Source organism: Rhea americana, unplaced genomic scaffold (genome assembly GCF_003343005.1).
Source record: "Rhea americana isolate MKP2758 unplaced genomic scaffold, rheAme1 scaffold_49, whole genome shotgun sequence".
NCBI lineage: Eukaryota > Metazoa > Chordata > Aves > Rheiformes > Rheidae > Rhea > Rhea americana.
The window spans coordinates 3,223,788-3,247,508 of record NW_028186634.1 but is presented as its reverse complement, the minus strand read 5'-3'; the positions used below and the strand labels follow the sequence as shown (position 1 = coordinate 3,247,508).

The window sequence follows — 23,721 nt, the reverse complement described above, 5'->3', positions numbered from 1 at the left end:
ACAGAAACACGTGGTTTTATTTTTGCTTTATAGAACACTGAGTCACACCTCAGATTATCAGCTGAACTCCATGCTTGCAGATGCAAACTGAAACATGAGTTTCTATGGATATAAAGGAACCTGTAGCAGAATGCCCTGGCACAAATGGTACAGTGACATGCCCTGCCTCTTCATAAATTTTCCTTCATGTTTATGCACAAAACTACAGCAATTCTCGAATCGGCCATTAGGTGCTGCTGCAGGTTTATTAATCTGCTAGCCTGCCGTCAGTGAAGAAGAGTAAAAACAGTTAAGAGCACCTGATGAAGCTCAGATCTTGCACTAATTTTTTCCATGTTGCTTGGAAAACGCCCTAAGGTGAGCTCCACAAGAAGAGATTTCAACATAGTTACCCACAGGTAACAGTACATGCATTGCCAGCTTCTCCTTGTATAAACTAGACCTGCTAAGACGATTCAGCAGGTCAGGTGCATTACATTAGCAGAAGTGGGTACAACTCACACTTCAGATGGGTATTTGATCAGATTAGCTGAGAGGCACTGAGCTGCACAGAGTTACTTTCAATATACAGTTTATTATCGTTTTTGTTGCAGAAAAGAAAACTCAGGGMAAGAACTAATAGGTTTCTTAGGGACAAAGGTATTAGGGGAATGATCTTTATGGCATTCTTCTTTGCTATAGTTCTGCTGCAGGCAGGAACAATAATCTCACTTTAGAAAGCCTGACTATTAATGAAGTATCATTAAGATTTTCTTTTGTCCCATGGCCATAGCACACCTGCAAGCCTGCTACCTTACTCCATAAATATTAAATAAGTCAATGGAATTAGTCATTTTTTTATATAWATGTGCAAGTTTTAAACTGCTGATCTCAAAACAGGCATATATAAACATCCTTAGTCTTAGCCACATTCTCTAAACAGTGACAATGGTTCTGTTCTTTCCAGTGCTCAGGTTACACTTCAATTACCTCCACTGAACTGCAACTGAATTTTTAATTTGGTAATGATAATGATTCAAATGTCATTGTTGTTGACTTGCACAAACAAAGCCTAAATTTTTCAATGTCTAATTGTTTTTCTTAAACTGCTTTTATTTTTTCCTTGTACTTCCAYTTGCCCCAGAAGATTATTTGCTTGGCTCCAGGGAATGCCCTCCTATATAAACCAGTAAAATTAACTTTATTAAACATGTAAGTTGCTCTACATTCCTACTGAAACCTCAGTCCAGCTATAAGCTGATATGAGATCATGGACTTCATCCTGATAGATGGATTTCCTGAGATTCTCAGGTTTCACATCAGAACCTTCACACAGCTTTGGGGAACAGGGTAGGGGTGTATGAACCCAGAGGCCAAGTGCCTGAGTAACAGAACATGGGGAGAAATATGTCATTTATACTATATTCACACAACAATAGCACTCTAAGCAGCAGGAAAAAAACACTCTAGCAGTTAATACTGCTGCCCCTCAGTGCTTTCAGCACTTTACATGGGAAAAGATGGCTTTAGTTTTCATGCCTGAAAGCTTCCAGCCACTGCTGCAGACATTGCTGTCCAGCTACCTGTGTTTTAGATCAGAGAGGCCTCCTCCAAAACGTCATTACATTTTGCCTTACAATGTCAAAATGTCATTGTATCATACCTTTTTGCAGTAACTCCATCTGCATAACTGCTCCTCCCAAGTCAACAGGCTCTCTCAGATGGTACTTGCATGGCTGTGAAATGTCCTACCCCTTCCAGAGCATTATGTAAAAGCTCCAACATCTTCTGACTGAAGGTGAGAACTGGGCAACCTGGCTCTGCACACACAGTTTTTCACCTCTACTTTCAGCTGAACTTCCTGGTTTCTCTAGTGAAGATCAGGTGTTTGATTACGTCAAAGGATGAATGCTGATTTACATAATTATAAGTGAGAAGGAAATGCAGTTTGCTATTTCAGAAACTAAACTGCTCTTTCTTGCATATTTTGCCTGTGAGCAGTACTTACATAACAAATAGCAGCTAGCTCCTGACGTAGGATATCCGCCTCCAGGCTTGCTGTTGTTTTCATTGGATTTACTCCATTGTCATAAACCGTAAACTTGGTTCCCATAAGATTTGATCTATCAAAAAAAAAGGAAAAACAAATTGGCTTTTGTCAATAACACTCCATGAATCATCTATTCCTTACTGCATTATAGCCCTACACAGGGCAGATAATATCAAGTACAAATAGTTGTCATCTTAAATCACAACTGAATGGCAACTCCTGGATTACACACCATAACAAAAATGTAAAGGTACAGTATGGAGTACAGTAAAGGTCCCTATAATTACCCCAAAGATTTCTCATGACATTTTATAAACTAGTAAATTCAAGAAGGCAATAAATAATCACTGAGGTGAGGTTTTCCATTTTGCTTTGGTTTGGCTTTTAAAGAGAATGTTTATTCTTTAACAAAACGTTTATTATTCTCTTATCTGTTTGACAACTAGCTCTGTTAGACTATAGACAATGATTTTCATAAAGTTATAMATAAGGTCAACTTTTACTATTTAAATGGGTATCATACAAACGAGTGCAAAATATGACTTTGAGCATATTAATATTCTATTATCTTCTTCTTCTGTTTGTACTGCAGTAGCGCACAAAGTTCTGAGATCCACGCAGGCAAACAGCAAGAGGTGGTAAGGTCCATTTCCTSCAACATAGGCAATCTAAACATACGCTGAGAGATACCAGGTAGATACGAACAATAGACTGAAACATGGTGGGGTGACAAGCAGAAAAGCAGCATGGGGTTCTGAAAAAACTGAAGTACTTGTAAGCAATGAGGGTCTTTAATAAAAGGCAAAAGACAAGAGATTTTCAGAGTATCTAAGAGATACAACTTCAAAAGTGTTTATATCAAAAGGGCTTAGACACAATCTGCTCATGCACTCTGAAAATCTCATTAGACTGTCTGCATCTTTAGGTGCCTGTATACCCTTGATAATCTGGCCTTTGGGCATTCTAAGAGCAATACATCCTCACGACTTTTAATAAGATGTTGTCTCTTAAGTACTTGAGTCATTTTGAAAACTTGCCTCAGATAGCTGAAAACTTTCAGACAATTACCACATGATGGTATAGTCAAGACTATAATTAATAAGTCATAGTGACTTACAGGTTTCTTAATTTTAAATTAAATTTGTATTAAGTAAAAAAAAATCCAAAAATAAAAAACAGAAAACACCTTAGATGTATCAGTGTTTACCTCAGTTTTCCAATAAAGCTCTCTCCACCCCGAGACAGATCAGTTGGGTCTATGGAGATGAGGTAATTAGAGGTTTTGCTCTTCTTTCGTTTCCTTCCAGCTAACAGAAACACCTAAGCAGTGAAAAAACTCATCATATTCTAGAATAACAGGAGGGCTAGCACACACTGTATTTTGCTTTGATATAAGGAAACCACAGGCAATTTTTTTGTCTTCCAGCATCATTACCAAAGTCACAGAAGGTCACCTGGGACTTAGCAAAACATAAAAAAAACAGAAAGGGAAAGTGACTTTTCAACCATTCAGTCTATTATTTATGGTTTAAATAATTAAATYCAAACTATTTCATTAAATGTTTAATTCTAAGCTGCACTGGCTCTTTCAATGGGATTGAAAATAGAGGCTTTTCAAAATGCAGAATGCAAAGAGCCCCAACTGCTGACTGTCACGTTAAGCTGCCATGCATAGATTCTCTTAAGACCAAAGATTAGATATACATGAAGAAAAGAAGTAGAACAAAGTGATGCTATTGAAGAAAAGAATTAGAACAAAGTGATGCTATTGTTTTGCTTTTGAAACAGTGTAGGGAAAGGGAATATATATATATAAAACATAAGATTGTATTTTCCTTGTCAGACTTCTTCAAACTTTTAATGATTTTTATATTCAGATGCAACTGGTATGCCATTCAAGTTATTTTATGACCTTTTTACCATGCTCCCTTTCCAAGTGGAGGTAATAAGTAGGGTACATCCCTCGATCCATTCCCTTTTTGTCTCTTGTGATTCTACATTTGACGGTGACACCCTGTGGAGCAGGTCTTGCAGCAAATTCCTCCAGGTCATCAACGTCTATGAGAGGCTCATTTGTGGAAGGACTTGGGGCTGAGGCTGCTTCCTAGAACAGTAAGTAACACTCAGATTTCCTCAACATTAAGACACAATGTTATAATTACAAAGGAATGACATTTGATGATAGCTACACTAAAAAAAATTAAAAAAAAAAGAGAGAGAGAGGGAGGAAATATTGTCTTTGCTCTTCCAATTCTTCAGTGGCCTTCAGAGCAGCTTCTCAAGTTAAGGATCTCTCCCCATCCAATCACTTGGGCTCTTGGCTACTGAAGGCCTGTGGAGCAGATCTCTGGGATGCTGATGCTTAGTGCTCAGAACACATCTGGCAGAGTGGAAYAGGGCAGTTGCACGATTAAAGCATTGTAATGGCACAGAACAATCTCTGGCCCACACCTCCCCATCTCAACACACTTCCCCTTTGAGAAGTCATACCAATGAAGGACAGTGCTGGTTGTGGACAAAAGGAAGAAATGGGCTAGAGAGAAATAGATTAAACCAGAGAAAGCTGTAAAAGAAATGAGAAGTTGGTACAGTACAGAAAACAGTAGGGCGTTATCAAGTGGTTTAGCTAGTGTTTGAGGCTTATAATTTTAAACATCTCAAAGCCTTATTTTATCTTTGAAGAGTAGGAATGAAAACAGGGTGGTAAACTGCACAGAAAAAGGCAATAGAGACAAAGATCCTTCTGCGCACCTGCGAGAGGCAGAAAGGTAAATATTGACTGTTTACCTTCCTCTTCATTCAAGTTCGGACAATATTTGCTATTCTTTTCTCCAAGTCATTATTTTCATTCTTCCTTCTGTGAACCCTGGGAGTTATCACAGCAAATCACCTCAGAAATAGTGCATATTAAAAATGAAACAAGAAAGCCAGGCCTATGCTGACTGCACTCTGAAATCAAACAGCACATAGTAACCCTCACTTGTCGGCACTGACCCTTTACCTTACTGGATTTCTTGCTCGTGGCAGAACCAGGACGGGTGTTACTGTTTAACTGTGAAGAACTGGAGCTGTCTTCATCTTCCTCATCTTCCTCCTCATCAAAATTCATGCTGCTTGAAATGCCTGTGGAGAAAGCAATGCACTTATATGAAATACTAATATACATACTTGAGGTAAAACATCATTTATTTTATTGTTGCACCCTGAGGCTTACAGGTCAGACAAGGTGTAGGGAGGAATTCCTTGTGTGAGGCACTGTATAAGTGCATGTCTGAGACAGTACCTGCCCTGAGCTAAAACATTTTAACAAATGAGAAAGGAAATATCATGATTTCCATTCTACAGAGAGCACTGAGTTACCCAACAAAACACAAACAATACTCAGCTAGGAATTAAAATTCAAATCTCCTTTATCTAGTCAAGTGCTTCTAATACAACACAAAATCTTAAACCTAAAATTGAAGCTGAGTGTACAACACATCACATCTATATGGAAATCTTAACAATCAAAATATGAACCTCCTACAGCACATTTTTACCTGATCCTATGCACTCTCATGAGAAGCAGGTCTTACAGGGAGAAGGAACATTTGCATCAATGAAATGTTCTTTTGTATATTTATTTGATGCAAAAATCAGAGTATCAGCCCAGGCCAGAGGAACTGACACGGAATACTTAAAAATTTGACTTTACAAGAATCCCAAACCTCAGACATTTCAAAGGAAACAGAACTCTGAACACCAAAGATGACTTGGCAGCAGAAGGTGTCAATTGTGGGACATTTGCCAGCCCTAGTTTTTCAARGTGTATCACGCAGATGAAGCCACCCTGTACTTAAGTTCAAAGTCTGAACTCCACATATTAGAGGCAGACTATGAAAGATTCAAGGAAAGATACAAGGAAAGAAAAATATTGGTCCAGAATTTCCACTATTGGTAAGTAAGATGCAGAAGGATAAATGAAATACAAAGATTTCTGGAGCCAAGCAGGATGGGCATAATTAACAATTCCTTCTGTACTTACCAGAAACATGATCCAGGGCGACAAGACTGGATTGGGAGGTGGAAGTGGACCAGGATGTTTTTGCATGGGGATCTGAGAAAGGAAAAAATCCATGGGCTTGATTCTGCAAACCCTCAATTGTGCAAACAAGCCTAACTTGTCAACAGGACTCCTCACAAGATTAAGGGATTGCTGGATGGGGCCACAATGCTGCTGCCAAAACTTCCAATTATTCCTTAGGGAAATCACATGTCTCTGGACAACCTAATTTACTTTCCACCTGCTTATACCTGCTGTCATCTTCTTTTTCAGTACTTTGAATTAAGTCAAAAAGACTTGAATTGCAGAACTGAAGCTTCATAATGCATCACTCATGCTAAATAGTTGCATCACAAGCCTTTCTATGTACTACATGCCCTTCACAGCAAGTTTTTGGCCTTATTTTGAACATGCAGATATACAAATTGATAGAAAAGAAGTTCTACACGAATGTTTATTCAATAACATTGAAAAAAAGTATCTAGAATCATATTCAGATGGCCTAAATTCCACCTAATCCTTGTGCCCAGTGTGTCCTCTTGACTGGCTAGGCAGCTGCTGCTCACTGTCTTCCTTAGGCTCTCTAAATTGTTCTTCTGGTACTTCCAGGGATATGCATAGAGACTTACACGCAATTTAGTTTTTTGGAATATGGTCTTGATCTGCAACAAGCAGAGACTGAATCAAACTAATGTACAAAGATATAAATACTGGAGTCAGTATCAGTAATGATATTCTTCAGTTCAATTTTTTGTCATTGAATGATAAATGACATTTAAAAGCCTTTAAGTATTTTTATGCTGTTGCTGCTTCCAATAACTTCAATGCATATCCCCTTAAATAACTTCTGACATCAGATGTACACTGGATAATGAAACAAGACCAAAGTAGTAAGACGGAGAGTATAAAGGTGAAATACAAGCATATGCAATGTTTGTATTTCATGCAGTGCAACATGAATGGTCCCATTATCCACTTTTTCAGTTCCCTACTCTGGACATACACCACACAGTGTGGCAGCATGAAGTTTTCAAGAGAATCTGGTATGCAAGGGAAGCCTGAGTTCACAGGTCAACAGATACATTTTCAAAGTCTGCACAACTCACTCATTATTAATCACAAGCATTATTTCCTAATAATGACAATCACATCCTAGCCAAATATGCATGGTTAATCCAAGCAGTCCATCTTCTCAGCTGGCATCTGCACAGAAAAGCTAGTACTTGCATATGCTATTTTGCACAGATATAATCAGTTATTTCTATATTTGTGCAAATAGTTTCACCACTGATTTTTTTGGTGGTGAAAATTCTGTGCCATTCTTAGAAAAGCCTGCTCTTCAGACCTGAGGGAAAGAATGCTTCAAAGAGCTCCTGTTTTATTCTTGGACACAGAAATCACATCTATTGCTTCCCTAATTTTTTGAAATAGCTGTAGCTTCAGGTAGCAAAGAACTAAGACCACATTGCTGCATTCCAAGTCTTTATAGAGACATATAGGAAACTGATAAATGTGCAGATTAAATGTCAGTTATTCAGTGTTAAAACTTCTGAAATCAAAAGAATGAGTATTTCCTGCAGGAAGAAAACAATTCTAGCTACAGCATTTCTGACAGGTGGAGAAATCAAATAAAATATTTTGTATTTGCTTGCAAGTGCTACCTCCTCTTTACAAGTGGCATATTCTCTTTGGATTGTCTTATAACAGAAATTGACTTTCTGTGTGATCCTTGGAGAGCAGAGCTACTCTGCTAAGAGATATACAGAAGTTCTCTCCACCAAGTAACTGTTAAAGAGCAGAATGGGAACAAATCAGGGCTAGGCACATCTAATGAGAATCAACCTAGCCTTTCCCATTAGGCCAGTTAGCACTCCCCCATGTGTTTTTTTCCTTCTGCCCCTATTCCATGTAAGGAAAGGATTGATGGGTGAATGCAACTCTAAATGCTCTTTAGACCAATGGGGACACAGCCATAAGGATGTGCTGTAAGCTGTGAAACAGCACTGGAAATCCCTATGAAAAGCCCTAACTCTACATAAAGGTTCCCATGAATCCTGGGATACTCAAAACTGTCAGCCAAGCCTCCTCCACTGACATCAAGGGGCAAACCATATAATGAGAGTAAAAATACTTTATGGAAACACCACTATTGCAGTCTTGTCTTTGTGTCTCACAGAGCACAAGCTGTTAATAAAAATAAGTAAATCCCAGCATTCCCAGTTAGAACAAAAGCCCTCACATAGATTCGAAGCATACCAGTGGACCAGTTTTAGCTGGTCTGTCTGTTCTGATCAGCAGTTTACTCAGACCTGGGTAAGAATAGGTTGTATAGTACATTTAAGAACATTAAACAACCAAGGCAATAAAAATTGCTTCCACTGACAATAGACCAAAAAACAGAGAGAATAAAAACTTTTATTAACCTGAAAAAAACATCAAAAATAGAAATGTCCCCCAAAGCAATAAATCAGAGAACTCTGACTTAATTTGAGAATTTTTAAGTCAACTGGGATATTGGGATATTAAGTAGTGTGCATGGCAAATAAATATTCTGAGCCATGCTCTAAGASAGCACAATCACTGCACAGATCAGAAATTGTTAGTCATGCCAACATGCTCCTGGTTCAAATGCCCAGGAAGTGCCACACTTGGAGAAAACCTGCCCATTTCAGATGAATTTGCTCGCATCTGCAGAGTAATATCCCAGAAAAAATGAATCTTAGTGTGAACTGCTCTGCAGATGAGAGGCTGGCATTTAGGTATGAATAGTGTATTCTAGATGAGTCAAGTTTGCACTTACATTTTGCTCTCTATACACAAAGAGTTTATTCTTAAAGCATCACAGCAGTCTTGGCTCAAGCCATCTTAGCTTCAAAGGCTATACACTGATGAAGAACTCCTAAACAATTGCCCTCAGAAAAACCTTTGTGAAGTTTTTAGGATTTCTTCCTTCCTACAGTTAATGTCTGATGAAAGACAGTAATACTACAGGAAGGAAGGAATAGATGCATGAATGCATACATACACAAGTTATCTCCCAAATCATGCACACACTTAAAAAAAAGAAATCCAGCACATTTGAGAACTATGTATACCTCCAAGAAATGCTGCAGAATACACAGTTCTGTCATTTTCACCTCTGCAAACATCACCATACATTGTGAAAACATGAGCAGAGTTTAACTAACAGCAAAATTAAAACTAACACTTTAGTTTAAATGTTGTTATCCCAGACTCTTCTTCAACCCTCAAATACGTGATTTCGAGAGTTGGATAATGTCGAAATGCGAACAGAGGGATATAAGCATTAACATCTGCCTGGTGCTTCAACAGTGGTACTGCTTTACAGATGCGAAAGCCACATCTCTGATAGCTTGGAGGGCTTTGGTTTCTTGGGCCAAGAGAGAACTTCATTATTGTTAATGAGAAAACATTACCAACTACTGCTTATTGCAGTAGGCCTGAAATCAAAAGGAGAAGAAACACAGAGTCCCAATCTTTACATAAGATAATGCTGAGAGTGAGAACAGAAGGATTCACCAACATATGTAAAGCACACAATAAAAATAAGGAGGYAGCTTTGGCTACTCACCCTTTTTCTGCATTGCTGTTCTAAGATCCTGTTTGTTCTGCTGTTGTTGGCCACTAGCCATTTTCTCTCCATCATCTTCATCATGGCTTGATTGTCCAATGGTGAGAATCTGCACTTGACTTCCTATCTTCTGAACATCCTCTTGAAAAGCAGCTGGACCATCAATTCCTTCAGACAACAGCAAAAAAAACTTAGTTGTCATTGTGCCAAGGATTTACTGAGAAGATAAGTACTCGCAAGAAGTATCTTTTCTAAGAAATAAAGCTCAGTGGCTCATATTCAATAGTATTTTCAGGACTTAAATAGGACTAAAACAGCCTCCAATGCAAGCATCTCACTTCCCAAGTACTAACAACTCCCCCACTCCATGTCTCTTGATTTGTTTTAAGTGGTTAGAGCTACCTGGGAAAGAGCTGTTGCCTAGAAAGGAATAGTCCTGATCATCAGTATAGACAGAGTTCATCACACAAAATCCACTCAGCTTCTGAATGCTCACATCTGAACTTCCTCAAATGTACGCCCAGAATGAGACCCAGATATCTGGGATATGCAAGGTGTGAAGCATGTGAGCATCAGCAAGAGAGAAGGGCAAGACATACGCATCTCCTTCAAGCCTTTGCACCTCTGTCTCCAGCATCTCCATCTCTATGAGAGACAGACCTTGGTTCCAGTGTGCCCTGAGGATGCCAAGCAATCAGAATTTTAGATTATAAATTTTTCAGAAAAACAAATTTTAGAATACAAAACTCTAAATATGAGAGACAATTCTGAGTTCCATATAACAAAACAATCTTAGAAATGCTCACTAAATATTTCCAGCAGATGCATTTTTAAAAYGTTAACACTTGTGGACTTCTTCAGCTTTCCTCAGTCTTTGTTTCAGAGTCTATTATTTCATAGTTGTTCAGTCTGTCACTGAGACCCAAACAAACAACAAATTTCTTTTCTCCTTTAAAGGAGAATCTATTTATGCAAGGCACTGGTGCCATCCTTTGGCACATCATTTGGCACCTGGATGCCTTAAATGAGTATTTAAACATGTGAATCAAGGTGTTAGTTGCTCATCCTTATGTGCCAATTTTAATAAGTGGAACTGCCTTATAATTCATTTGCATTAGAGAATCTCCAAGAGATTATAGCCATGATCAGAATTTCACTGCTGCCCTCCAGGTCCATGCYCCAGAAACACTGAAAACTAAATAAAGTCATTGGATAGATAAAGAAAGTGGATGCAGCTTTCCCAGAGATGCAGAACTGGTTCACAAACAGATAAATCTTAATTCCATACTATGCTGTATTCCGTAAAACGCAGAGACTGTCATTGCCAACCAATACTTCCAAGTTTCAGAAACCTAGGAAACTCGCACATACATCTGGTAGTGCATACATAAGGAAGAAGAGCAAGTTAACAAGTCTAAATATGTCTGCTGAGTTAGTACATTGCTGTACAATTAAAGATTGGAGCAAAATATAAAGAGGGAAATAAAAATCCCTTGGGTTATGAACTTCACAGTCAGAAAGAATTTACCTCCTTATTACTGTAAATTGTCTGTGAAGATGGAAAAACAAAAATACAAGCTAACTTCATTTTTTTCTTCAGGATAGCAAGTTAAATCATCAGATTGCAAACGTACTTCAGCTGTTAGTTAACATATAGTGCTGATACGTATTACTACATTAGTAATACAAAAATGCATTTCTGCAACAATATAAATGGTAATATTATCATTTATAGATACAGTAAATAATAAAAGCCTATATACTGCTGGCATTCCAAAATGCTTGTTCATCAGCAATCTGATGAAGAATAAACAAGCACTACAAAGAGCTAGTTCAGTAACAGAATATGGTGCTCCTCACACCAAACACAGCTGAGTAAATCCTGTTAGAAGGAGCCATAAGGGGAAACGGGATTTTTTCAGACTGTGACCTGTAGCAGAAGTCTCTGAACATACCATTTCAACCCTCTTTGCTAGCAGCTGTCAACTTGCATTAAAAGACAACTGAACTGCACAGTTAGCAGGCTTTGCTGTACTTCTCCATACTTGCTGTCACTGCCACTGTGGAAACTACAAATGGAAACACCCTCAGGAACAGCACTGTCTGTGCAACTACCTAATGAGATGTAGCTCTACACTGCAGAAGTGTTTAAAAACGTTTAGGTTAAAAGGAAAAGAGAGAGATGAATAAGAAGAGATGTGACTGACATTTCAGAAGTTCTTATATTTCAAAGTCACAAGGAATTACTGACTCCTCTGCAGCATGCAGAACTTTATTCAGCAGTTTCTGCACCAAATCTGTAAATTCTGCTTTAGTTACAGTACTATTAACAACAAATAAACAATCTGTCCATCCAACCTTGAAAGAACAAACCCCTAGACTAACTAAAATCCACAGGAATCTTTCTATCAACTTGGTACGATGACAATTTCAGAAAGGCGCTTCACGTGATGCAGAATGCACTGCAACCCCATGATAATTGTTCCAGTGGTAAATCACCATCCCTTTGAATATGTATGCCTTATAGTATGAACCAGTCTAGCTAGTTCCAGTTACTCGTTTATTTTTACAGCTTTTTCTGATAGTCAACAGACCTTCTATACTACCAGTTATCTTCTTTTAGAAGTCTCTCCTCATCAAAACACCTCTTATCTTTGATAAGTTAAATGAATGGAACTATTTATGTCTCTGTATTTTTTCCTGGCCTTCAGACCCTCCGCTCTCCAAATTTTTTGAATTCTTCAGAAGTCTGCAATATCCTCTTTGAAGTTTCGAATGTAAGTATTTCAGTAATTGCCTTTTATGCAACACACTGCATAACAGAGATCCTCTCTCCTTGATTGTCTTCTTTCAGCAGCCATTCTTTCCCAGGCTACAGTCTGCCAAGCTGCAAGTGCAATCTACATGCTCTATTACTAAATATAAAACCTGTATCTAGTTTTAAAAAAATGCATTTTGTCTGGTTTAATTCTAGTTTACTGAATACTCAGATTGCTATGGAAAAACTGGATTATTCACAACTCCACAGATTTGTGTTCCTTTAGCAAGCTTTGCCAGCCTAGATTTAATTTCTCCTCAAATTATTGATCAAAGTTACTGAAAAGCATTAGGCCCTTAATAGACGGTATCTCTTTGCAATTTATTTACTACTTACATTTTTCTTAGATAAGTAATGTTCTAACTCATGTAATGTGTTACACTGATGTTGCAAATACCATACTTTAATCTCACACAGCCTAAATCAAATAAAATAAGGAATAGGTCAAAATTAAATACAAGAAAAGTAAACAATGAAAGAAATAGGCAAGCTAAATTTGACATTCTATTTATCTTCTCTCATGATACAGGAATAAGGATTTTCATTAGATCATTTACTGTACTGAAAGGCAACAAATGCAAACCTGAAAAAAGCAATCACTGCAGACAACTAAGCAGTGACACTGACAGAAGCACTAACACATGGAACTTAAGGGGTTTATGGTATCCAAAAATTGACATATATATTTAGGGAAATAAAAATATCCATAGATACAATACATTAGCAAAGATAAAATACACATTGAATGGTATAATTCCCTGTGTTGCAGATATATTATGGCAGTGATCAGAATAGTGATTTTCTTAAAAGTGAGTGTCATTTTGAGATACATGCTCCAGCAAAGGTGCTCTAGAACAGACAACTGCTCATATCCAGTGTGATAATTTTAATAACCTTATCCATATTAACCATAATTTTTAAAATGTCTGCCTAAAATTACATTCTTACCTTAACACTCTTCACCCATAAACTAAACAAGATGCTCATGCTTTGTGTGTATGAAGCCCCTTATTAACTTTGGACACTCACAAATGTAACTTTGAGAAGCCATTTTAAAAAGAACAGAACACCTTAATTACTTCAAAGCAGACATAGATCTGCAGCAACACTGAATGCCTCCAACAGCACTAGACACTAGCTAATTGTGCTGAAGCTGCTGTTTCTGATGCTTGTAGAACATCTGTGCTCACATCCTGTGCTGCCAGGAACATCACGTATTATTAGGCCTTAGGACAAAGGTTACAGTTGTAGGTCACATATTTAGAAAAGAAAAATCAGTTTCAGCATTCTGTAGAGTGTATCACTGGTAGTGTGTGTTATGAACGCATTATGAATGGTTCCACTGATGATCTCACTTACAGGAACGGAAGATGTAGAGAGAAAGAAAAAAAAATGAAAACCGCCCCCAGAAAGCAAACCTTTGCTGCATTATAATATCGTACAAAAACAAACAGTGAAGATACTTGATGCTGTAGACGGTTTATTTAATGTTTGTGTGTGTGCATGTGTGTGTGCATGTACAAATCTATTTATGCAGGCATATGTAAAATTACTCTAAATGTAAGCACATGTACACTTTTATATATATCAGGTCATGTGCGTGCATCTTTGTAAGCCACAGTTCCAAAAAGATTTTACCTTCACCTACCTAATGTCTGAAACACTTCCAAGCCTGCATAACCATGATGACTCAAGGTAGATCTCTCCCTATGCTCCTTCTTTGCCTCACTGACTCCTTGTCCTTCCACCCACCACATTGCATGGAYGGTTCACCATGCAATAAAAACAAACCAGCCATATCTATTGTTATAAGTTTCCTGGTTCAAGAACARAATCAAAAGGCAAAGCAGCTGAGCAGGCTATGCCAAAAAGAAGGTCTTTATTGCCAGTGTCAGGGTTTTCTATTGCTTTCCCCAAAAGTCAGGCAGAGGCAAACTGATGAAAAAGCCCTGGCACACCTGCCAAGAAGAAAAGGAACTCTTTGTATTATCCACTAGCCAACTGTGAATGAGGACAAGGAGGAAAGAGAAAGATTGAAATAATCCCCAGAACACCAGTCCTTCCAGTGAATACCTTCTGGCAAACCTTGACATGGTCATGTCTCAGATAAAACCCAGAGGTAYAATATGACAGAGATGAAAACAAAGAGATTACAAAAAATTGCAAATCTCTGGCATTTCCATCCTATAAATGACTATTTACCAAYGCCTGTATTCTGTTAGCACCTCAAATGTTCTAGATAGTGTTTATAAATAGACAGTACTTTATTCTTAATAGCCTGTAATCTGAAATACCATGTAGAATGCTGATAATCTGATTTTATCATCTAAATTCATTTAAATGCCAAGAAAGTTAAAATACTTTAGGAGGACATGTACCAATCTTTGCTCTTGCACTCTCTTTGCTTTAAATACCCAAAGTGTCAACTATCTACACAAAAACTGAAAAGATCCAGGACTGAAACAAAGGGAGGAGAAAAAGATATGGGAAAACAAAGAATAGGAGAGTTGCTACTGAAAGCCTTGGAAATGGAATAAAATGGAAAAATTGTGCTTAATGTTCAAGATGTATAATAAACAAATCTAAATTTTCATGCATTTTATAGTGTCACGTTATGCCTATTTGAAACTTCAGTTTCTAAAGGATGGGCCAACAACTCAAAGTCCCTTCAATTTCACTGGATTTAGTAATGACAATACTTTATGAGATGTATGAAGCTGAGACCATCTTTTGCTGTTCCAATCCAGTAAACAGTGGAATCTCTCAATGGGAGGGCTGCAGCACAAGGGTTACCTTCTTCTATCCTATATCCCCATCAGCTTTCTGCTGAACAGTTTCTAACCATTTTGATCTGTTCCTATGGATAGCTGCTAAAATGAATATCGATGAACCCTCTCAGTTCAGCTACACACAGCCATCACATTTCTGAGAAGCTAAATAAGTATAAATCATTTGGGATGGAGACTACAGATCCTCAAGTACATCCCTCCTCTTGGTCCTCCAGACTTTGAAGGGAAGGAGGTTCTGCAATAGCATAGCRGAGCATTCCACGCGCAGCGCAGGGTATCCATTTGAGCCTCACTGCATTTTTACTTCAGCTTCTCAACCTTCAGAATGATTTTGTGGAAAAGAAATATAATTCCTAACTTCATTTGCAAGTTCAGAACCAAGGGTCTATTCAGGCTGAACACAAGGCTTGGATCAAAGTCTATTGACTATCTTGTCTAAACACAGAACTGACAACAAAAAAGATCAGAGCTGAGCTTCCTCTCAAAATTGGACAGAGATAAAATATTTCTAGGCACCTCAGCAGAGAAAATATCAGGGTCATTACAATCCACTGAAACAACAACGTTACAGCAGAATAAGGAAATTAGAGAAGACAGACCAAAGTGGCAGTTTTGATTATTTCACTGCTGAAGAGCTAATCAAGAATGAGCTAATTAGGGAAAGTAAAAAAGAAGGAGAAGAAAAGACACCAAGCTATGTTTAATTGGGGAAGAGGCAGCTGATACATATGACTACTAGCTATACGTGAGCATTAGACTGAATGTGAATAAAGATACTCCTGACAATAGTACACACATAGTGTTATTCTTGAATAAACTGGTTACAGATTAAAATATGACAAACTACCCAGCAACAAGTTACAGGCATAAGCACAGTGAGTCAGCTCTCCAAAGCATTAGCTAAGTATTTGACTATGTAGTACATGAATCCCCAATAACTGGATCTTACAAGAAAAGAATCAAACTGTATTTATGTACATTATTTTCCACTCATCATGTATTTATTATGCAAATATTTTGCTGTGAAAAGATTTTTGAGCAAATGTTATTTCTTCTTGCTTCTTTCACATAGACTTGTATGTACAGGTAAGAACGATGAACAAATTATTTACAGAGAGATCTTTACAGTATCTAGGGTAACAAAAACCCATACATTTCTAAATTATTTTAAAATAACTGTTATAATAAATCAGTAATTTCTTCATAGGATACCTGCAAACTGGGAAACATTATAAAAAACTGTATAGTAAATCAAAGAATACTAAATGAGCTCAGTAACTGAATGGCAAATGAGATTACATTTAGGGAGAGGTACATGGCATAGAAAATAAATATTTCTATTCCTAGCTTACAAACAGGATAGAAAAAGTCCAGTTTTCATTTTATAAAGCATTTAGAGGACTTAGGAATTCAATCTACAAAAACAGACATATTATCCACAAATTAAGTTTAAGGAATATCCTGAAGCCCTTTGTGGAATCAGATTCGAAGAGCTGACCAAGATCAGACAAGGAGGTCTTTAGAAGAAATCTCAAGTCTATTTTTCTGACTCTAATTAAATATAAGGCTTCTACAAGAAGCCCATACAACCTCTATAAACATGCTGGCAGGAAATGGAACATTTTCCTCATTTGCTTTTTTTTTTTTTTTTTTTTTTCTCCTTAAACATGCCTTCAAAGGCAAGATACCAGTTTAGATAAACCACTGGTCTGACACAGAAGTCATATCCAAGTCAATACCATTCAGAAGGCTGGTGCCAGCAGTGGGGCTACAATTGCAAACAGCCCATTAAGACCACAACTGAGCATCTCTTCCTCTAGTTTAAGGATGGCAGCACAACCTTTCAAAGGCTTGCTGCCCTACTCGGAAACCAAAGATAGGGAGTTTAGCCTCAGAATCTTGTTCTTATCAGAACAAACAGGATTTCCAACTGTTAAGGAACTTAGAGCAAATCCTGCTTCTGCATTTATTATTTGACGTGATCTACATTTTATGTTAAAAAGACCAAACAAGTTGATATTTTTGAAATATGTATTTATCAATGAATTAGACCATTGAGTACAAGGTTTACTTCTGGAACAGTGTTACAAGAAATCAGTATTGAGAAATGTTCTTGCTCAGAATTATTGCTTAGGAAGCACTAATAAAATAGTTATAATGAAATATGAAAATATATCTTTTAGAAATTTAGAACTCTACTGTTTTAAAAAAAATMACCATTGGATGAAACTCTTCTCAAAAAGAATTTATTAAATGAGTAGAAAATTAAAGAAAAGTGAAAACAAAGCATTTACTGGTATATTTTAGAACCAAATAACCTGAAGTATATTCTAGCTGACAATATTATCTAAGCCATTTCCCAGCATATGCCTGCTTTCAGAGTGGCTGTGTGTCCATCAATGTGGGTGCAAGCACATGCAAAATCACAAAGGGATTTTTTTTTTTTTAATAGGGAAGGGGGACAATTAGAAATATTGGTAGAAAGGAACTCTGGAGGTGATTTAGTCCCAAACTTCCATTAGAATAGGGACTATTGCTAACGCCAGACTAGGTCACTAAGAGCAAGTACAGTTATAGAGAGATCTGTTTCAAAATAATCTCTGTGTTCACCTTGATGAAAACAAGAAAACCATAGCAGGGACTAAACTTTCATAAATCTGTATCTTGAGGGAAGCCAGAATGCCTTCTACACAATAAAGTTCATGTGTTGCCAAAGCRTATCTTGGAAGTGTTGTCAGACTGCGGGGTTTCTTGGCTGAAACTCATTTGTTCCTCCTTCTGCCCTTTCTCTTTAATGTGCAGGGAAACCAAGATAAATCTACTCTGCATGAACTCTTCTTCTCCTGTCAGACAAGGAAGTGCTATGCTGAGAAATGATGCTTCTTGCCCAACAAATGGTGCTGCTTTCTTAGTCAGCCAGCATTAACGCAGTTGCTTGTTACATATRAAAAGGGGACAGGATGCACAAATCAAAACAGACAGACAGGCGTGAAAGAGAGAAAAGAGACATGAAAGAAGCAAAGCAAATCAAGAAATGAAATAGCCATCCTGGCAGAATAAGTGCTGTACGTCAGAGCAGTTCATTTTGCTTTCTGATTCTCATAAAGGCAGCAGGGAATGCCCAATATACTACATAAATTTAATGTAACACATAAAAGAAAAATCACAGGGAAGCTGCTTTTTATTTGAACACTTAAACTTCCAGATGCACATTTAAGTGTCAAAATCTTCATTTACATTGCCCATGACAGCAAATGAACCAGTGTAGTTAAAAGTAGGGTTCTCCTAGGACATATTTACATGCTGTATGTGCTGTATGTTCAGTTACAACAAATATGTTTTCACAGAATGATTCCTAAATTTTCCTATCAGATTTCACTTTGAATTAGCTCCTGGCTTTGCGTGGGGTTTTTTTGTTTGTTTGTTTGTTTGTTTTTGTTTTTTAAAGAAAGGTTTTTTTTATCTTCCTGATTTGTTCCTGCCCAGTTCCTTGTACACAGTAAAAACAAAACAAAACTCCCTGCCACTTCACCAGATACTAATTTACTCACAAAACTATACTGTTAAAAAAAAAAAAAAAAAACACTAGTAATCACTAGTAAACACCTGTAATCTTTCAAGAATCTCAATTTTGAAAGAATAATTTAGGTATTTGATATTTAAAGATTACAGATGCTGTGGTTTTGTATTTATAATACTAAGCAAAGTGAAAGTAGCTGTTATGTTTATTTGTCTACACTATTTTTCTCTTATGACTATCTAGCAATCGTGTGCACCAGGTTCAAAAATATCATCCTTATTTGCACCTTCCTACCATCCTGAAAGCCACAAATCAAGCCAGAATTTGATCCACTATCTCCATTGGAAAGGCAAATATTTTACATATTTATTTGTTTCATTTTGTTTTTTTTTCCCAATACTCAGTACTATATCTAGAATAAACCGGGAGACCAAAGCTTTCAGAAATAACATTCTAATCAGCTGAGCTACTACAAATGGTAAGCAATCTACTGCATTTGTTGTCTCCTTCCCAAAAGGTATTTCTTTTTAACAATAGGCACAGTATGTATGTCATTAAGAGTGAAATCTTAGCAATAATCACAGATTTAGGAAGAGCTGCTAAGCACCACATTACCCACCACAGATTTACAAATGCACTGACCCCTAACTTGAGAGGAGCAATCAGCTCTACATAAGCAATTAGCCACATTCTTCTCTTGTCTTATGCCTCCGTAACCTCATTAGACCCAGTATTTCCCTCACATTTATCTGATCATCGCTTCATCGTTCTTGGAGCCACTAAGAAAAGCATCACACATCTAAGGTTCTGCGCACTATCATTATACCACAGCTTCAAGAGCTATTCATGTGTAATTCAAAGATCTTGATCTCTGAATTAGTCCATTATTCATAAGATTGCGTCTAAATGTTCTTTTTTCTTAAAGCACAAAAGGCTCAGCTATGCTCAGAAAGGTAATATTCACTATAGTTAAATAGTGAAGGAAACCTTTAACATGCTGTTTTAGCACGTGAAGTGTATTATTCACCCTGCTCGTTTACAGGACATGCAAAGGTTACAGCATGAAACAAATCTAGGTTGCTCGAATGTTAACAAATGGAGCTCCCCCCCCCCAAATAATCCACAAAAACAAGCAAAAAAWCTTCTCTCCACCATCTAATGGCAATGGAAGAGACTTCAAAGATACAGTTAACTCTACAGTTCCTGAGCTTACAGGAAAAAGGAAAATTTCCTTCCCTAAGGCTAGAGGGCAGTGTCTGTACAGGCCATAAAACTCAGCTGCTTCTGGTCACCACACTGATCCCTAAATTTTCAGACCCAGAGCTTCTTCATATTGCTTTCACCTGACCAGCCTCCCAGRTTTCTTTTGTCAAAGGTGCTGTGTAGACTCTTCTTATGATATGCACGAGGCACAGAGGTCACCCTTTCTGAGCAGTTTTCCTTCATGCTTTTGCTTTTCCCCACTCTCACTGGCCTTATACCAGCTTTCCCCAGACTTTTAAGTGCTACAGAGGACATCACTCAGCTAAACATGGTGCATGAACATGGATGCCTCCTGCAGCCAGACAAATGTTGCTCATGTTTACTATGAGCTTGGTCATGCAAGAACCTGCGCACCTCCTAAGACTGACAGTAGCTCCTACTGTGTGTCAAAAAAAAAAAAAAAATAGCACCTAATCAGCTGCTTCCATGGTGATCTACAGTGTTCAGGTGAGAAGTCAGACTGGAGGACTCTCTTCTCTTGCTCTTAGTTTTTAGCGGTTACTAACCTCAAAAAAAAGCAAAAAAAAAAACAAAAAACAAACAAAAAAAAAACATAGCTGTCAGATCTGACTGAATCAGATCAAATAGAAACAGCAGCTCCTAGAAGAGTGGTTAGTAGTGCAAAATAAGGGTAAGAATTTCATCAATACTGTATACATTAAACATGTTTAAAATAAATTTAAAAAACTGTCTGTACRTTAGTTCTGAATTATTAGAACAAGTATAGATAGTTTGATAGCTCCCTTCCTTTCAGAATCCTGAAGTCTTTTTCAAGCATAAAGCAAGTCTCAACTTGGGTGAGACATCCCTACACTGCTGTTAGGGGGCAGACAACTAAATCAACTCCAAAGCTGAAAACAGAACCTATAGCTTCCATGATTTTGATCTAATAACCAATATACTGTTCTTCCTCCACTAAAATCTGTTGTGTTACCAAAAAATCAGTCCAAGAGCTGAATCAGTCTCATCTTCTGCCAATAACAGATACACAAACAGCCAAGTGAGTTTGAAAAAAAAAAATCAAACTTGTAATAGTGCTCTGCTCACCTAAAGTATGAAAAGATTATATACCCTTCCACAATTAACACCAAGAGCTAGATAGAAGTATGACACTCAAAACAAACACCTTTTCCCCTTACACAGAAAACATTTAATTTTCACCCRCTTTCATTAGTTAGATCTGAACTTATTAGCAAACCCACTCAGCATTTTTATAAAATTGTCTTCTAAAGAATCATGCTTATTCATGCTTATAGAAGTAACTGAAAAATTGATATAAGTTTCACTAACAGGTTCTGCAACCCCTTCATTCCCAAGAAACACAAATTAGCTGTGTTCGCAGTGGATTCATCAGTAAAATCCCTCTGGAATTTCAAAGTCACACCTAATTTTTCTGTTTCATCCAGTAATAAAATATTTTGCAGCTTTGCTAAGCATGCAAGACTGAAATCCAGTTACAAATCCCACACAACCACTCCAGGTTTACAACACTATCAAAGATAAACGAGATAAAATTCCATGGATGAGATTAGAYATGAATGATCTGTTAAATACTAGTGTGCAGAAAAATGAGATTAGCTGGATCAGAGGTGCTACTTGTACACTCTGAACATACTTTTAACTGAAAGGATTTTGGTTGCTTGAAATTTGATCCTAATCGTCAATATAATCTCCAGGAGAAGAGGMACTCATACATGTTTTCAAAGATTTCCTTAGTGCAATTGATGAATGATGCCCCTACCCTATAGAATCAGATGTAAGCAACTGATGGGCAATGCTGAAGGCTGAAGAAGATGATGCACAGCATAGTGGGAGAAGTAAGAATTGCTACAGAAGCAGAAGCTTCTATAGTTGACAAATTAAATTCCACCATATATAGTAGTATCAGGATGTAGTTCAGGTAGTAAAACTAATAATGGCAATGTCATTTTGACCTACTCTATTGTCATTATAAATATTTTATTTTCTTTTGTTGACTCAATCTTACTCAAGTCATGGTGGAAAGCTTTTTATACAAATACCTCACACATACTGATCATGTAGGGTACAGTAACCCTAAAGTAACAACTCAAAGAGTATCACTGAGGATCATATCTTGGTTTTGTTGAAGTTATTATCAAAACTTCCAATTAATCTCTAATTTGTGCTGAGTTTAAACCTCAGTAACAGTTTGCACATAAATGACTGTAATTCAAGGTTGTTCCTCCAAATTACATTATACACAGACAGCCTAAAAACCACATTGGTGTAAGACAGCTCTCACTTCCTTAGCACTCATGAAACACAGATGTTGTTAGATGAGTACTTTTTTCCTCCTCTAGAATATAAGCAAACATGTTGCTTTGGAAAAAATTTGGTTTACGAACTTCAGCCCTCCTTCACTCCCAGGTTGTACGTGCTGAGACCATACCCAAGTCACCAACATTTTCCAGTCTCATAAAAACATTAATAAATCAATTTTAGGCAATTTTCAACTAGCAGAAATCCACTGGTATCCAAAGAAATAATAAAAAAAAAAACAGAAAACAGAAGTACTTTGCAGTCAATTCAACATTTTACATTCAGCAGCACACAGCTAACCTTTTTGTTTCCCTTTTTTCTCCTTTCTGGCGTTGCCAGTTTGACAGCTTGCAGCTGCTGCCTTGGTTTTTTTAGTTGATTTCGGAGCTTGGATATCCACTACCACCTTTACATCTTCCTGTTCGGCCTCCTGCACTGCTTGAGAGGTTCAGGATACCCCACCAAAAAAAGGAAAAACAGAGAGAGAGAGAGACGAGAGAGAACGAGTTGAGAACTCTGTGAAGGTACAAAGGAGTAAGCAGACATAGCAGAGAGTAGAGTTTGATCGGTATTTCAGACAATTCATGCAGAAAAGAGATTCAAATAAGCCAGAAATAGCAAAGCTACAGTCAAAAACTGCAAGTGTTAGGTTAGATGGGATGCATCTCCTAACTTTTCTTCTCCTTCCAATAGTATATCATCTTCTTTCTTTCAGGCCAAAAATAACATCAGAGTATTAATGTGTTGCTGAGCTAGTGTAAGCAGCACATTTCCTCACAGTAAAACTGTCAGACTGACCACCAAGAGTCACAGCACGAAGAAAGAATGACTTAATTTAGACTTTGTAGTACATATGCTTACAGCTACATTCAGACTCCATAATCAAAGAACCATCAGAAATTTTATTTTCAAAACACATATCTTACACTTGTATATACCATTCTGTGATTAGTAGAACTGCCATACATTTATGGCGAAACTATAGCCCAGGCTGGAATTACAAACTGCTCTCACTTTGTAATATCTGCAAAATTAATTAATTCCTTTGAAATCTCAGCATCAGATACGTGGCATGAACTGTGAATGTCAGCATAATTCAAGCAATAGTAGTTGTTTTCAAAATAAAAAGAGGTTTTATCACTTTCTAAAGCATGACACGCTTTGAGGTCAGTATTTGAAATCTATGAAAGCAACATACATAACAACTCATTCTTCCAGCCAGGGCAAGCCTTGAAGTGAAATAAAAATGAGTTTACAAAGGCATAAAAGCAATTATCTTTGTGAAATGCAAAGAGAAATCATTCARCTTCCCAACCCCAGGCAGAATCACCTAGAGGTGGCACTGAGAGATTTTTGGCACCAGCTGTGCAATCTCTATTAATTGCTAA

At 37.3% G+C, this 23,721-nt stretch overlaps 1 protein-coding gene across 1 annotated transcript in view; it reads right to left on the bottom strand.

Annotated features, from left to right (window-relative positions):
- The window catches only part of TUB (TUB bipartite transcription factor), a 149,608-nt gene that overhangs the window by 6,000 nt on the left and 119,887 nt on the right, over window positions 1-23,721 (bottom strand). The window contains exons 8-13 of the mRNA XM_085317085.1: window positions 9,664-9,831; window positions 6,054-6,125; window positions 5,031-5,152; window positions 3,942-4,133; window positions 3,237-3,349; window positions 1,988-2,102 (exon numbers count right to left, since the gene is read on the bottom strand). Of these exons, the coding sequence (XP_085173211.1) occupies window positions 1,988-2,102; window positions 3,237-3,349; window positions 3,942-4,133; window positions 5,031-5,152; window positions 6,054-6,125; window positions 9,664-9,831 (782 nt within the window). The remainder of the gene's footprint in view (window positions 1-1,987; window positions 2,103-3,236; window positions 3,350-3,941; window positions 4,134-5,030; window positions 5,153-6,053; window positions 6,126-9,663; window positions 9,832-23,721) is intronic.